The sequence below is a fragment of the Cherax quadricarinatus genome, chromosome 60, assembly GCF_038502225.1.
Source record: "Cherax quadricarinatus isolate ZL_2023a chromosome 60, ASM3850222v1, whole genome shotgun sequence".
In the NCBI taxonomy this organism is placed as follows: domain Eukaryota; kingdom Metazoa; phylum Arthropoda; class Malacostraca; order Decapoda; family Parastacidae; genus Cherax; species Cherax quadricarinatus.
This window is the reverse complement of record NC_091351.1, coordinates 4,612,293-4,628,793: the sequence shown is the minus strand read 5'-3', so window position 1 is coordinate 4,628,793 and position 16,501 is coordinate 4,612,293. Positions and strand designations below refer to the sequence as shown.

General features: G+C 40.0%; 2 protein-coding genes across 3 annotated transcripts in view; one reads left to right on the top strand and one right to left on the bottom strand.

Moving 5' to 3' along the window:
- The first annotated feature begins 828 nt into the window (after positions 1-828).
- The window catches only part of LOC128694482 (organic cation transporter protein), a 41,431-nt gene continuing 25,758 nt past the window's right edge, over positions 829-16,501 (top strand). The window contains exon 1 of one of the 2 annotated variants that reach the window (XM_053784626.2): positions 829-858. The gene's annotated coding sequence lies outside the window, so the exon portion shown is untranslated. The remainder of the gene's footprint in view (positions 859-16,501) is intronic. The other variant, XM_053784621.2, reaches the window with a different exon arrangement.
- Positions 15,467-16,501, bottom strand: part of LOC128694483 (glycine receptor subunit alpha-3-like) — a 9,773-nt gene continuing 8,738 nt past the window's right edge. Inside the window, exons 2-3 of the mRNA XM_070097906.1 lie at positions 16,227-16,454; positions 15,467-16,068 (exon numbers count right to left, since the gene is read on the bottom strand). Coding sequence (XP_069954007.1) covers positions 15,754-16,068; positions 16,227-16,418 — 507 coding nt within the window. The 5' untranslated portion in view covers positions 16,419-16,454 and the 3' untranslated portion in view covers positions 15,467-15,753. The remainder of the gene's footprint in view (positions 16,069-16,226; positions 16,455-16,501) is intronic.

Below are 16,501 nucleotides of genomic sequence, written 5' to 3'. Positions count from 1 at the left end.
TGATCCCATGTATCAGAAACCTTTCCTATGAGGATAGACTAAGGGCTCTGAATCTGCACTCTCTAGAAAGACGTAGAATTAGGGGGGATATGATTGAGGTGTATAAATGGAAGACAGGAATAAATAAAGGGGATGTAAATAGTGTGCTGAAAATATCTAGCCTAGACAGGACTCGCAGCAATGGTTTTAAGTTGGAAAAATTCAGATTCAGGAAGGATATAGGAAAGTACTGGTTTGGTAATAGAGTTGTGGATGAGTGGAACAAACTCCCAAGTACAGTTATAGAGGCCAGAACGTTGTGTAGCTTTAAAAATAGGTTGGATAAATACATGAGTGGATGTGGGTGGGTGTGAGTTGGACCTGATAGCTTGTGCTACCAGGTCGGTTGCCGTGTTCCTCCCTTAAGTCAATATGACCTGACCTGACTAGGTTGGGTGCATTGGCTTAAGCCGGTAGGAGACTTGGACCTGCCTCGCATGGGCCAGTAGGCCTTCTGCAGTGTTCCTTCGTTCTTATGTTCTTATGTTCTTATTGAGGCTAGGACTTTGGGTTGTTTCAAATCTAGGTTGGATAAGTACATGAGTGGGAAGGGTTGGATTTGAGTGGGACTTTCACATCAGAGCTTATTTCTTGGGTAGCATTGAAAATTGGGTTGGGTAAATGTTTTGTTAGTGGGATGAATTGTAAAGGACCTGCCTAGTATGGGCCAGCAGGCCTCCTGCAGTGTTCCTCCTTTCTTATGTTCTTATGTTCTTATGAACGATAGCAGCGCTCACCTGACCATGGCTGAGTAAATGTTACCAGTTTCCTCTCTCAGTGCTTCCTCTGAAAGGTGAATCAAGCAGAAGTGTCGCTTCTGTAAGTGCTGGATCTGGTATTTAAGCTTAATATTACTTATGTGAATGCCAAAAGAATAAAAAAAGGCACAATACTGTGACTGGAACATTACACAAATAACCCGTAAATAGGAGACTAAAACTTGAGATGATGACGTTTCGGTCCGATTTGGACCATTTAACGAGTGTTTGTGATTAATTAATGGTGCAAGTCTGAGCGAAACGTCGTCATAAGCTTCATTCTCCTATGTGCAGGTTATATATGTATATGTGCAAGATTTAGCAAGAATAAAAGTCGAATACCACTTATATAAATTCATGATCTGGTATTTATACTTACTAAATAAACGCTAGATCTGGTTTTTAAGTTTAGTGTCGCTGATAAAACCTGATCTTTAAGTTAAATGTTTTTAATTTGAGTGCAATATCTAGTTTCTGAAAACAATAAAAGTCACAGTACTGTGGCTAGAAGAATTCACAGCTAATTCACAATTTGTTGATGAAACCCCAACCTGGTTTTTGTACGTCCTTGGCCCATTTTGTACGTTTTCAGGGTCGTTTTGGAGATCTATCAAGTCGCGAATACAGAAATCTTACACAAATAACCGCTTATGGGAGAAACATATGACGATTTTTCGGTTTGACTGGACCATTTACACGTCACATTAACAGACGAGAATGAGGGAGCCATTATATTAGGAGTGGGGGACAGGGACGGGACAAAGAAAGGAAGAACTGAGGAAGTAGTGTTAGAAGTAATGTTGGTAGTAGAAGTAGCAGTAGAAGTAGTAGTGGTAGTAGAAAGTAGGGTGAGTATTTTTAGTTTAAAGACGGAAAGAGGAGTGAAGGGAGGCAATAGTAGTGGTAGTATTGTTAGTAGTAGTAGTAGTGTTAGTACTAGTAATAGTAGTTGTAATGGAGTGATAGTAGTAGTAGTAGAAGTAGAAGTAGAGTAAGTCTAAGGACACTAAAAAGGAGCACTGTATCAGAGGTTGTAAAATTATCGTCATATCATTAATGCGGGAAAATAATTCGGCCGGACCTGACTTTTCTTTACCAAATCCTTCATGGTGAATATCGAGTTCGAAATTAGTATTAGCGAGAGCTTGTATTGTGTTACTGGCCACTTCGCCCACTAGCAGAAAACATTCAGGCTGGCAAACATTCTCGTGTGGCTGTGTTGACAATGCAGTAGGCACACCTCATCCTGTCAGGGATCAAATCTGGTCACTTTCTTCTTCTTCAAGGAATTGTGGGTTGCAGATCCTTTGGGCTGAGGAAGAATTCGTTGAAGGCGCTTCTCTTTCTCTTTTTGCAAGTGTCGTGATGTGAGGAAAATGTATCATGTATTAATGTTGGTAGAATTGCCGACAATATGTTAGGCAAAAAGGACACAAGTGCAAACAATGTGACATATTATTGTGGCAACGTTTCGCTCTCAGGGAGCTTTGTCAAGCCGTTAACGGTTTGACAAATAATATGTTACATTAGTTGCACTTGTATCCTTTTAAACATGTCGGCTTTTTTCGTGTGTTTCTTGTATACTTTGCAAGTATCTTTCTCGCCGCCTGTGATGAAGAGGACATCCAGGAACGAGAATTTATTGGTCAGTTCCTTCTCCTCCTCGTAAGTGAATTTATTGGAAGGCTTCACGCTGTTGATTTTGGTTAACATGGTATTAATACTGACTCTTATAGAATCAGTAACCAAATTTAAGTCAGTTCTTCACCTGGGATTTCACTGCAGAGACAAACAAGCCAAAATAACGTCGAATGTGGTTACTGCTAGGCAAAATACTTCTGTTTCTTTCTTGAAATGCTAGCGCCTTTACCTGCTGTCTAGAATCGTCAGCATCGCTCATTGTTTAATGCCAGGTATGCCTATTCTATTGGTGGTAACTTCAATACATGCTTTTACCAAACGTTGAAAGAGGGATGTCATTTTAACCTCTCCCTTTTCCTGATAATTTTGAAAGTGAAATCATGTTCATAAAAGCGAAGAGTATGACCTGTTGAACATGGTTCTGTGAGTTTTTTTTTTCAAGTCACAACTGATACTATTTCTGTTGCAATACTCATGTCTGCCTTTTATATGCACAATGTTCTGCAGGGGTAGAGACTTTCAGGGCTGTAACTGAAGTGAGTTACAGCATTTTAAGCTTGGTACCATCTCAGGTAAGTAGTACCAAAATTGTTTGGTGAGCGAAACACAGATACCTGTGTGAAAAAGACTCAAGTCCCAGATAATAATAATAATAATAATAATAATAATAATAATAATAATAATAATAATAATAATAATAATAATTATTATTATTATTATTATTATTATTTTTATTATTATTATTGCTATTAGTATTATTATTATTATCATTATTATTATTATTATCATTATTATTATTATTATCATTATTATTATTATTATTATTATTATTATTATTATTATTATTATTATTATTATTATTATTATTATTATTATTATTTGTACCACATCGACCGTGCCCCATAATATAGGATGACCAAAAGAAAAGGAAACACACCATCATTTAATTAGTAGCTGCCTTGCCAGAAGGGCGCGGATACTGTAATTTAAATGACCCTCTGAACTACTTACAACATTCACATCTTTCCTTCGAAGTACACATGTTTTTTTGCTGATGTTGTGGTCGTTGCTGTAACATTCACGGGGAAACGCAAAACACGTAAAAGGCCTTGCTTGGTCTAGACTACCGTCTCTGATGTTAACTTGGAGCCCAAGATTGTGTATCTCAAGGAATCATTGTTTCTCCCTCCGTGCTGCTACTGATTATTCACTGAGCCTCACCAGTATTACAATACACGTATGCATGTGTATAGTATTCGCCAGAGCCGGGGTCCTGACACGGGTCTTAATCTTGTGATAACCCGCCTTTGGCTACCGACAGAGAAATTGAAGCATGTGCTGTTCAAGCACTGTTCTGGGGAGTGGATCTCGTGTGTCTCATGAGAACGCACTCCTGATTGTATACATATGTTTGACGCAGACAAAACACGTATAGCGAGTAGACTACACGAAACAGAGCGCCATAAACACCGGTGCTTTTCAAATGCTTCAGAGGAGATTTTCTCTCCTCTACATGGGACACTAGTTGAAATAAGTCACCTTGACTTTAGTGGCTTTTCCGAGGTTAAGACACCTCGCTGTCCCTGCTCAACTCTCAGGAAAATAGGTATTTGGGTGTTAGTCGACTGGTGTAAGTCACATCCTGGGGACAAAATTGTCTTAATTTGCCGAGGGGCTTTCTATATAGTAGTATGTCATTGATGTCAGCTAGGCCAGTATACCTTGTCCTTGTAGAAATATAGATTATTATTACTATTATTATTATTATTATTATTATTATTATTATTTTTTTTTTTTTTTTTTTTATCACACCGGCCGATTCCCACCAAGGCAGGGTGGCCCGAAAAAGAAAAACTCTCACCATCATTCACTCCATCACTGTCTTGCCAGAAGGGTGCTTTACACTACAGTTTTTAAACTGCAACATTAACACCCCTCCTTCAGAGTGCAGGCACTGTACTTCCCATCTCCAGGACTCAAGTCCGGCCTGCCGGTTTCCCTGAATCCCTTCATAAATGTTACTTTGCTCACACTCCAACAGCACGTCAAGTATTAAAAACCATTTGTCTCCATTCACTCCTATCAAACACGCTCAAGCATGCCTGCTGGAAGTCCAAGCCCCTCGCACACAAAACCTCCTTTACCCCCTCCCTCCAACCCTTCCTAGGCCGACCCCTACCCCGCCTTCCTTCCACTACAGACTGATACACTCTTGAAGTCATTCTGTTTCGCTCCATTCTCTCTACATGTCCGAACCACCTCAACAACCCTTCCTCAGCCCTCTGGACAACAGTTTTGGTAATCCCGCACCTCCTCCTAACTTCCAAACTACGAATTCTCTGCATTATATTCACACCACACATTGCCCTCAGACATGACATCTCCACTGCCTCCAGCCTTCTCCTCGCTGCAACATTCATCACCCACGCTTCACACCCATATAAGAGCGTTGGTAAAACTATACTCTCATACATTCCCCTCTTTGCCTCCAAGGACAAAGTTCTTTGTCTCCACAGACTCCTAAGTGCACCACTCACTCTTTTTCCCTCATCAATTCTATGATTCACCTCATCTTTCATAGACCCATCCGCTGACACGTCCACTCCCAAATATCTGAATACGTTCACCTCCTCCATACTCTCTCCCTCCAATCTGATATTCAATCTTTCATCACCTAATCTTTTTGTTATCCTCATAACCTTACTCTTTCCTGTATTCACCTTTAATTTTCTTCTTTTGCACACCCTACCAAATTCATCCACCAATCTCTGCAACTTCTCTTCAGAATCTCCCAAGAGCACAGTGTCATCAGCAAAGAGCAGCTGTGACAACTCCCACTTTGTGTGTGATTCTTTATCTTTTAACTCCACGCCTCTTGCCAAGACCCTCGCATTTACTTCTCTTACAACCCCATCTATAAATATATTAAACAACCACGGTGACATCACACATCCTTGTCTAAGGCCTACTTTTACTGGGAAAAAATTTCCCTCTTTCCTACATACTCTAACTTGAGCCTCACTATCCTCGTAAAAACTCTTCACTGCTTTCAGTAACCTACCTCCTACACCATACACTTGCAACATCTGCCACATTGCCCCCCTATCCACCCTGTCATACGCCTTTTCCAAATCCATAAATGCCACAAAGACCTCTTTAGCCTTATCTAAATACTGTTCACTTATATGTTTCACTGTAAACACCTGGTCCACACACCCCCTACCTTTCCTAAAGCCTCCTTGTTCATCTGCTATCCTATTCTCCGTCTTACTCTTAATTCTTTCAATTATAACTCTACCATACACTTTACCAGGTACACTCAACAGACTTATCCCCCTATAATTTTTGCACTCTCTTTTATCCCCTTTGCCTTTATACAAAGGAACTATGCATGCTCTCTGCCAATCCCTAGGTACCTTACCCTCTTCCATACATTTATTAAACAATTGCACCAACCACTCCAAAACTATATCCCCACCTGCTTTTAACATTTCTATCTTTATCCCATCAATCCCGGCTGCCTTACCCCCTTTCATTTTACCTACTGCCTCACGAACTTCCCCCACACTCATTATTATTATTATTATTATTATTATTATTATTATTATTATTATTATTATTATTAATGTTATTATTATTATTATAAAGCCTAATCACAACATGAGTTCTACGATTTAGATTTAGATTTTGCCACCGAAGTGGCTAGTTTATTGTGCACCCCATATCCATCCTGTGGACGGTAGCGCAAGAGCATATGGATACACAAAAGGCCTAGGAACTAGGCCCCAGAGGGCTAACAGGAATACATATGGGTTTATATCTACATATCTATAGTTCAATTATCTGGTATCTTATTTTCATTAATAAGATATCTTGACATGTCACATAGGTTATTGAATTGTCTATCTCTGTATTCCTCAATAAGTGGACAGTTAAGCACATAGTGTTCAAGAGAGTGACCATATGCCTGATCACATAATTTACATTTAGTTTGATCATCATCTATGTGTCCCCCAAACTGCCAGAAGTACTTGTAACCAAGCCTAAGCCTGGCGACTACAACATCAGTCAGTCTGTTCACATTGCACGTTGCTCCATAAACATACTTGTCTATGTTCATGTTCATAGTGGGCTATAGATCTACTCAGGCTTCTAACTGCATTCCTATAGCAATCATTTTCATTATTTACTTCTCTCCTAATATTATTCCTAATGCTAGACACAAATATACCAAAGTTATATTCTACATTCTCCTTATGGGTACTCTTCTTGGCTAACATATTAACTTTATCATGAAGGAGTAATCCAATGTGAGATGGGATCCATAGCAATTGTACATTAATTCCTTTGTCCCTGATTTTTGAGTATCTATACCTGGCTTCTCCAATGAGCATGTTGTTGGAGTCATTATATGAGTTAAGAGCCTTCAATGATGACATAGAATCAGTAGTGATGATAGAGTCAAGCTCAGTGCCATAAGTTAACTTTAGCGCCATTAGGATTGCAAACAGTTCAGTTTGCAATGTAGACGCCCAGTTGTTAATTCTTATACCTAGTTCAACAAGTTTATTATCGCTCTTAACTAGGGAGGCGGCAACAAGAGCAGATGAAGCCCTGCCAGAAGACTCCTGTTTAGATCCATCAGTGTATACTACTTGTGATAACTTATTACTACCAGCTAGGCGAGAAATTTCTTCTTGAGCAGTTGCTTTAACAAGTGATTTAAGGAAGGGATTACTAGCAATGAGCTTCTTGGGAGGGACTTGCAGGTATGTGATATTAAATGAACACATCCATGGAGGGGTGAAATGCTCTTGTTGTCTACAGTGATACAGTTCATGCAGGTTATAAAACTTAATGCAATTGCACGATTTCACAATCCATTTAGATCTGTGTGTATTTACTTCTAGATACTTTTAGTAAGGTTCATTGTGACAGTGTCTGGTTCATTTCTTAACATTCTAATACCAAGTAGTGTTAATCTCAACAATCCTATCACTGATACTAGAAATACCTAGCTCCTTCCTCATATTAAGAACGTTTGTAGATTTGGGACAAAAAAGAATAATTCTGAGAGTATCATTTTGCATTAACTCCAAGGGTCGGAGAGAACTTTCTCTAGCTAATATCAACATGGGAGCAGCATAATCAATTAAGGACCTAACATAGGTTATGTACATCATTCTCACGATTCTCACACTAGCACCATAGTTGGGGTTGTAGCCAGCAACAGCTTTGAGAGCATTTAGCCTATCTTTGCATTTCTTATTTAGTTGTGGTATAGTGGATTTGTTAAAGGGTACATCTACACCAAGATATCTGTAAGTTTTAACGTAGCTAATGATTTCACCCTGCAAATAGATGGGTGGGGGATGCCGTTTGCTTGTTAATATCTTTGTTTTAGAGGAAGATATTATGAGGCCTAGTCGATTATAAATTGCTTGAACTTCATTAAGAATGGTATTCATCTTCTTATGCCCTGCTGTGTGGATCATAATGTCATCAGCAGAGTTTATAGCTATATGTTTAGGTGAGGCAGGTAGAGCATATAGGAGAACATTAATCAGAATATAAAATACCATGGGACTGAGAAATCCACCCTGCGGTGTACCTAGGGACATTTCTTTAGACTCACTTCTAAAGCCTTGGTAGAGGACAGAGGATACTCTATTTGACAGGTATCCTGTTATCCAGCAGAGTAAGCTACCATCAATATTCATTTTGGCTAGTTCATGTAGTATAACGGTTCTGTTTGAGATATCAAATGCAGATTTTAGATCAAGAAATGTGGTAAAACTAGTAAGAGGTGAGTGCAGTGAGAAAGGTGGAAATACAGTTCTGCACACTTTTACCTTTCATGAACCCATAGAGGTAGGGGTAAAGTTGGTGTCTGATTCTGTAGTACACTCTGTTAAGTATCATTCTTTCAAAAGCTTTACAAAGACAACTAGTTAAGGAGATCGGTCTAAATGTATCATGCTGTTGGTGCTTAGGGATAGGCACAATGAGACTATTGGTCCAGGAAGTAGGAAAAACTCCCTCAATGTAACTGAGATTATACAGTGCCAACAAAGGGTTATCAGGCACTTGCCTTAGAGTTCTGAGAATATCATAGGTTATACCATCCTCTCCAGGAGCAGTTGGTCAACCTTTAGATAATGCATTATCTAATTCATACTCGGTGAAGAAGCAATCACTCTCATCAATATTTTGGCTCATAAAATTAATCAGTTTCAACATTTCTTCAGAAGCACTCTCTAAATTTTTTCTAATATGAGATGGAAGGTTTTCTTGCCTGGATGTTTTGGACCAGTCATTTATGAGGTCATTTGTTTTTTCAAGAGGGAAGGGATGAGCAATATTGCCAGTCTTTTTCCTGGTTATTTTATTTATACCTTTCGAAGCCAAATTTAAAGGGGTGGACCTATTTAATCCACTAACAAATTGTTCCCATTCCTGTTGCCTAAGTTCTTGCTTTCTATTCCTTGCATTTGTTAGTGCAGCTTGGAACGTTCTGAGCAGGTCTGGGGTTCTACATTTACGGTATGTTTTACCAATCCTCCTAGTTCTACGGAATTTCACCACCTAAGAAAAGTTCCTCTTGGGTTATCTGATCAGGACTGGAGGCGTATTGATCTCAGAGAAAACGAAGTTCTCAAGCTACCATTTGTAGGGTAAACTATCAATTCCATGTAAATTTGATTTCCTCTTGGTACATAACATTTCTTTTTATTTATAGTGATCTTGACGGCACACACGCTATAAATAGATCAAAATTAGTGTGTAGTTTAAGGACACGCCAGCGATGAAATCTAGCTCTTGTCCTTTTAAAGGTATTATCTGTCGCTAACGTATGGAAAGTTCGTGGTCAGCTGAATCTGATTAAGCCTGTGTAGTGTAGTATTCGTCGACACCATGCCCAGCCCTTCTAGGGTAGGGTAGGTGCCTGAGCCAGAGCTTGCAGCTGACAAGACTGCCATTCCCATTAGCCCCCTTGGGGCGGGGATGACAGACCAGAGAGGACTAGTTTCTCCCTACGAGCCCCGTGAGGGCGGGGAATGTAAAGAATAAAACTCATGTAAGTAGCCTCGTTTAACAAGCCAGCGAATAAAAATTCCTGCCCTGGAAAATCAAGATGCAACCTTGGCAGAAGCTTCTCTTTTTTTAGCTTCTTTAGCCTTGAATTAACTTCTTTTATTGTATAGAGATCAGAGTTTAAAAAATACATAAATATCCCTTACCTTGAAGCACTGTCACTGTTTTTCTCATCACAGTAGCCTCCCGCAGGTGTCAATACCAGCGTTATTTCTGGGTTAAAAGGAGCGCTTGGAGTGTTCCACGTCTCTCTCAGGAAAATCCGCCCCGAAAAACTCATTTAAATTTCTTGTGTTGCCTCAGAATACTTCTGCATTTAGGTTAAGAATAATCACATTGCAGGATGATCAGTGCATCTAATATAGCCGCATTAGGCAAAGTCAGCTTACGCTGGCTGGGGCTATGATGCGAGTCTCGGTAATACAAACTACACATATAAAGACAACAGACAAGTTGCGGAACAAACTCTTAATTGGGACGACGTTTCGCTGTGTAAAACAAAACGTTGTCCTAATAACATCTTGCTCTGCAATCTGCGTCTTTGTTTTTTTTTGACTGGGTCGACCGAATGTTGCCTGGGCTTATGTGTCTACGTATGATAGATAGGCATTGATGCAACCATAAATGCCATTAATGTGTATATTATTATTCTCACATAAAAACGGTAAACCTTAATTTGGGTCATTGAGTAATACACAGATATGTGTAACTTAGCAATGAATATTATTTCAAGCGATAATTAATCTTCCTGGAAAAAACATTCCAGGGGTGCACTTCTGTTTTGACAATTTAGGATTAATTAAACAATAGCCGGTAAATAATGTACATTATCTACGTTACCAACATCCGTCAATGAGTTCTCTTGGTTTGATATCCGGTACACCTGATTAACTTCCAGACCGGATACCCTGATAATAAAGTTTCTCTATATAATGTGCATCTAATTGGTCGTGGCCTTCACAAAAAATAAGATTAATGTCATTAGTATCGTCTTGCAACACATGAGGATGACCCACACTTGGCTGATATTACCAGGTGTAGGATCTTCATCTTCACCCTATCATAGAGCCAATCACACATAACTTCTACTCCAACCAATTTGGATAGCACGCCACTCTTTCCATGATTTACTCAACATTACTCACGGAACCTGTCCTTATTAACGCGGCCGGATGAATACATTCATTTTGGTTGCAGTTGTCTTTCTCGGAATTACAGGTCGTTACAGCTTTTGACATTAGCCTTGCCTTCCATCCTTTCGATTTCCGCTGTTTTCTTAACTCGGGTAAGGTGAAAACTGCGGGACATTAATACGATGATGGTGACGGTAATATTCAGATGGTGTCACCTCCCCAGAACCCTGACATGCCCCTGAAAATTACATTGCATTTGCTCTGTAGTGGTGTGGTGTGTTCGTCAGGAAATACGGATGATTTCCTCATAAGGGTTTCTTTCATATGGTGACCGATCGTCTCAACGATTAAACAGCCTCTGACGTTCATTGCGTTAAGCACTTTTGGTTCTAGTTTCTGGGGAGTACTTTGTTGGGCTAGGTACTGGGATGTCGATCCTGGGTATAAGTAATTAAGAAACCCTTGCCTTCTCAGTACTGTGTTTCAGTGATGAAATGACTACTGGGTTACCATTGTTGTATACCCTGTTAAAAATAAAAACAGATAGTGTTCTAGGATAAAACCACCCAATATGTTCCGACACTTTTATACCGAGAGGTGCTTCGAAGAGGTCTTCCAAGTATTCATAGCTTTTATTATTTAAAATAAGTTCCTCCCGAGTCATTTGTATAACACATGCATCACTGAACCAGGGCAAGAACTGGCATCTCAAGTTTGACCCCTATGGATCATACAGCATACAGCTAACGTTTCACATGAGGGTGTTTGTCCCTGGAATTTCTGTACACTCCACTGGAGGCAGTTCCCGGAAGTGTCATCTATAATTTCAGTCTGACCGTCTCCTACAGTGGACGCTTATCATTGGTCTGCCTCTCCATTCCCTTACCTTCAGCCCTATTACAGACTACCAGGTTCTGCTCCACGATTTATGGGTCGTAACTTAGCAATGGTTATAATTTGCCGCACCATCAGAGACTGCCAAGAGCAGTTTCAAGGAAGTTTGAAGGAGCGAGTTTTCCGGAATCTCCGAACTTTGGCTTGATTTTTTAGATTTGCATTTCTAATTAAAAGATTTCTGAAGTGAAGATTTGTCTGTTTCTCCCCTCACATTTTATTGCTCTAATAATTGTATCTCACACAGAAGGTAGTTGTAATAAAATCTCACTATCACACACAGCTGCCTGATGACTGGACAACGTATGACTGGATTACGTATGAGCAGACTACGTTTGACTTAATTATACATGGCTGAATTACGTATGACTGGGTTACGTTTGATCTTGTATGCTCTCTTGGCCTTGTAGGCTTTTGGGAGCTTGTAGGTTCCACTGGTCTTGTAAGCCCTACTAATATTGCAGGATCTTCTTCTCTTGTAACCTCTAGTGGTCTAATAGTCTCTACTGGTTTCGTAGTCTCTAGTGTTCTTATTGGTTCTAATTGTTTTGTAGGCTCTTGTGGTCTTGCAAGTCCTACCGGTATTAAAAGTATTGTAGGGTGTGCTAGTCTTATAGGCCTTTGGGGTTCTTAAAGGCTTCACCTTTAGGCTCTACAGGTGTTGTAGGTTATGTTAGTCTTGTTGGCATGTTTTGGGCTTGTCATCTCTACTGGTGATGCATCAGATAACGTGACCTACGAAGGAAGGTGAGGCCAGGGTAGGACGCGAGAAAATTTTCTCGACTCGTGTCATTCAATGCTTTCCCAAGTACCATTTTCATCTATAAGTGTCATGACGCTACTATACCTGTCACCGTTTCATTCCTCTGGGCAGATGAGGAGTTTCATACCTGGAGTTTACCTGGAGAGAGTTCCGGGGGTCAACGCCCCCGCGGCCCGGTCTGAGACCAGGCCTCCTGGTGGATCAGAGCCTGATCAACCAGGCTGTTGCTGCTGGCTGCACGCAAACCAACGTACGAGCCACAGCCCGGCTGATCCGGAACTGACTTTAGGTGCTTGTCCAGTGCCAGCTTGAAGACTGCCAGGGGTCTGTTGGTAATCCCCCTTATGTGTGCTGGGAGGCAGTTGAACAGTCTCGGGCCCCTGACACTTATTGTATGGTCTCTTAACGTGCTAGTGACACCCCTGCTTTTCATTGGGGGGATGGTGCATCGTCTGCCAAGTCTTTTGCTTTCGTAGTGAGTGATTTTCGTGTGCAAGTTCGGTACTAGTCCCTCTAGGATTTTCCAGGTGTATATAATCATGTATCTTTCCCTCCTGCGTTCCAGGGAATACAGGTTTAGGAACCTCAAGCGCTCCCAATAATTGAGGTGTTTTATCTCCGTTATGCGCGCCGTGAAAGTTCTCTGTACATTTTCTAGGTCAGCAATTTCACCTGCCTTGAAAGGTGCTGTTAGTGTGCAGCAATATTCCAGCCTAGATAGAACAAGTGACCTGAAGAGTGTCATCATGGGCTCGGAGCACAAAATCTCACCATGAAAGAGTGGTTCACAATCCAGTGGTGACCTGTTGAATACTATGGAAGACGACTGCAGTCGAAAGGTCTTTGTTTTCGATTTCCAGTCCTAAGTTAAACGCTTCATGAGCCAAATTCTTCACTCTCTTGCGTCCCTTAATCATCTAGTAGGAAAATTACGTGATGTGGTGCGAGGCGACTGTCATGGATAGCATCCTTGAAAAACACTTATATGCTAGTAACCACACTCCTTCTGGGACTCATATCACTGCCCAAAAAATTGCCAATGTGTAATAAAAGTCCAGACCCACGGGGGATATTCCAACGTTGGTAAAAGTCATCCTAACAATGTGGTGGATATGATGAAGATAATTAAAATAAGTGAATTAACTTGGAGTCCGGAGAGGTAAAATAGCTGCAGTTAAATCATGAAAAAATAAATAACAAACTAAATAAAAAAGTGCAATTGTTCTTTATAAAATCAAATCAATTTGTTAAAAAAAACTCTCTAAGGAGAAGAGCTTCAGAGAATTTTATACTTAAGAAAAAGAAATGAATATTGCTTTTAGAATCACGACAAGTAGTTCCAGTACGATTAAGCAGTTAAAATGAAAATCTAATCCACATTACAGAGTTGTAAGGGTCGAGTTTCTGTCTCGAGATTAGTGAAAAGACGATCGATCCTACACCACTCTTTACGAGGAACATTAAGCGATATTTCAAGAATCTCCCTCCAGTCCTCTGATGTTGTCTATATGAAGAAAAATTAATATAGTTTGTTGGCAGTTAATGTAAAATCATGCATTACTAATTAACGCATGAGGGATGAAAGGTAACCTAGTATGATCCTAGGAAGAGGAGGATAGGTCCACATCTTTAGATGCAGAGCCCCTCACCTGCATTAAGGATCCCTTTCCACGACATATTATTATACAGTATATCTTAAATGTACCTCTTAAAATATCTGTTTATGTCTCTTTTATTTGTCAATTTTGGTACGTCAGATGACACAAATTTGTATTTGTTGATTCCGACTAAGAAGTCAATTCTAAAACACACACTATCTTAACAAACACTTGCAAATATAAACCCATAAATAAGGCTAGAGTTCTTGTCCTTTTTCTCCAGTGGTTTGTCCAGTAGATTGGCGTCTCAGATCTTGTTTTTACTTTCAGTAGACTGCTGGGTATGCTCGTAAAATCGTCTGATATGGTAGTTACTTGTGTACCCAGACTCTTCACGCCTTTATGGTCCATGTGTAGATAGGTGTGTGCCTCTGGGTCTCCTTGTGTAGTTAGGTGGAGTTTATACTGTTTATGTGTGTGTTATTACCTAATGAGTTTGAAGGGAATGATCTCCATGCTCTTGGTTCGGCCTCTTAACTCACCTGGAAGGAACACACTTTATTTTGTCGAAGTTCAGTTCGTTTCATAATCACTCTAAAGCTGAAGAAATATCTTCTGACATCCTTGTCGGTCATTTTGGTGTAAAGTTTACAGTCACTCTCTCCTGTTCTTGTTACATCCCTTGCAAACAATTATTTTGAATGTCGTTATCGTATGCTCACTTGTTCTTCGTTCCTCAAATAACCTGAAAAGTTTCACTTTTGGATTTTCCCAAGCTTCAGTTTGAGTTTTGCCAGTTACGGGCTCCACCCCACAATGAAGAAGAAAATATTTCGATCGAGTCAATATCTTGGTTTTTGAAAACCACTCTTACGTTTGCAACTTCAGCCTATGATGTTGATGCCACTCTGTTTTATATTAACACAAGAATCACAATAAGTTGGTGAACGTAATGGATAAATGGAACCAAGTATGGCGTAATGATTTTTTGACAGCTTTGGGAGAGCATTTTTACGTGGCGGACCCAGGGGGAAATGAGGTGACATTGAGCCAGGGGACATTACATGTGCCTCAGGAGAGAGAGCTGGTACAATAGTTATTCCAAGGTTTTTTCTTTAAGTGTTATGTGAGCTCTTTCCATATTCCCAAATGGTGCTCTGTTTTCGATTTCAATTCCCCCATCTCTCAGCTTTAGTAAAAAAAGTGTTACAAGAATTAAATTCTAGTAATAATTTATAAGACCTTTCCTGACCTTGTAAATTATTATAAAGCTTTCTTTCAACCTCTTCACTTTGTAGTTAATCCATTATTTTCACATCATTCTTCCTCACTCTCATCCTGTGAATGTGTGTGTGTACTTGCCTGTGTGTGGTTGCAGACGTCATATCGAAGGTCTTCTGTGCTTGTGTGTCGGAAAATCCGGCTATAGTTTATTCCATATAGTTGGTGAGTTCAATTATGGAGTGGCCCGCAAATCCTAAAATTCTGATGTATATTAAATCTGATTATGCTATAAAAAATATCTGTATGTTAAACTTCCAAATATTTAGTGCGTCAATTTTAATCTCAATATGAACCATTTGACAAGCGCTGAATATTCTTTATTTTGCTCATAAACAGAAGTTTGTCTCTGTCTGGGACCTCGTACGTGTCTATAGATCAGCGATGATATCATGTTTTTGTATAGTACGATGTGTGTTGATATACTGTATGTTCAGTGTGATAAACACAAGTCGTTCATCTGCAAGATCTCTTAATTATTACTTGTGTTGTAACTTTGCAAGCTTGCAAAATAGACAGCCAATGTCCTAAGGGAGTCTTAGAAGGGAGCCTCAGCTTATAATATAAGCCAGGTATCCAATCATGAATGTGGTCATGAGAAAGAAGACGAAGACTTTGGCTACTAATTCCAGCTGCTCAACCGACAGGTCTGGTGACCAACGGCAGCGGCCTCGAAGTCCCAACAGCTGGATCTCCCTATATGCTGGCATGGCAAAAGGCTTTACTTGGGTTGTCTTTTTCTCTTTGAACAGCCGGTTATCAATCAGGATATGAAATATGATGACCAGAAAGGTGACACCCACGCAAAACAAGAGCCAGATGTCCACCATCTTGAAGTACGACGTATTGGGCAGTGAATTTGACGCCTGTCAATTGAAAATAAAAATGACCTTATGTATCTTTATGCTGACTACGGTCTAAAGCATTAAACTATTTACAGACATTGAAAACTTAATATAAACATGATTTATAACAGCATTTGTGGAACTGTTTCAGTGATTCGAGATGAGTTTCATGAACAGACCTGAGCGAAGAGTGTAGCAAGCACAAGAAGGGCGGTGAGGGTGACCATCACACGCACGTCGAAGATGGAGGTTCTGAAGAAGAAGGTGAGGTAGCTGATGACCATGAGGATGAGAGAAGGAATGTAGATGTTGAGGATGGAGTTACCGAACTGCCTCGTCATGGGCACACGAACCCGAGCCTCACCAGGCATGTAGTTCTTATCCAACAGCACCTTTACTTTCCCGATCTGAGAGAGACAAAGTCACAGCTGATGTTAGTCAATGAGTTTATTAT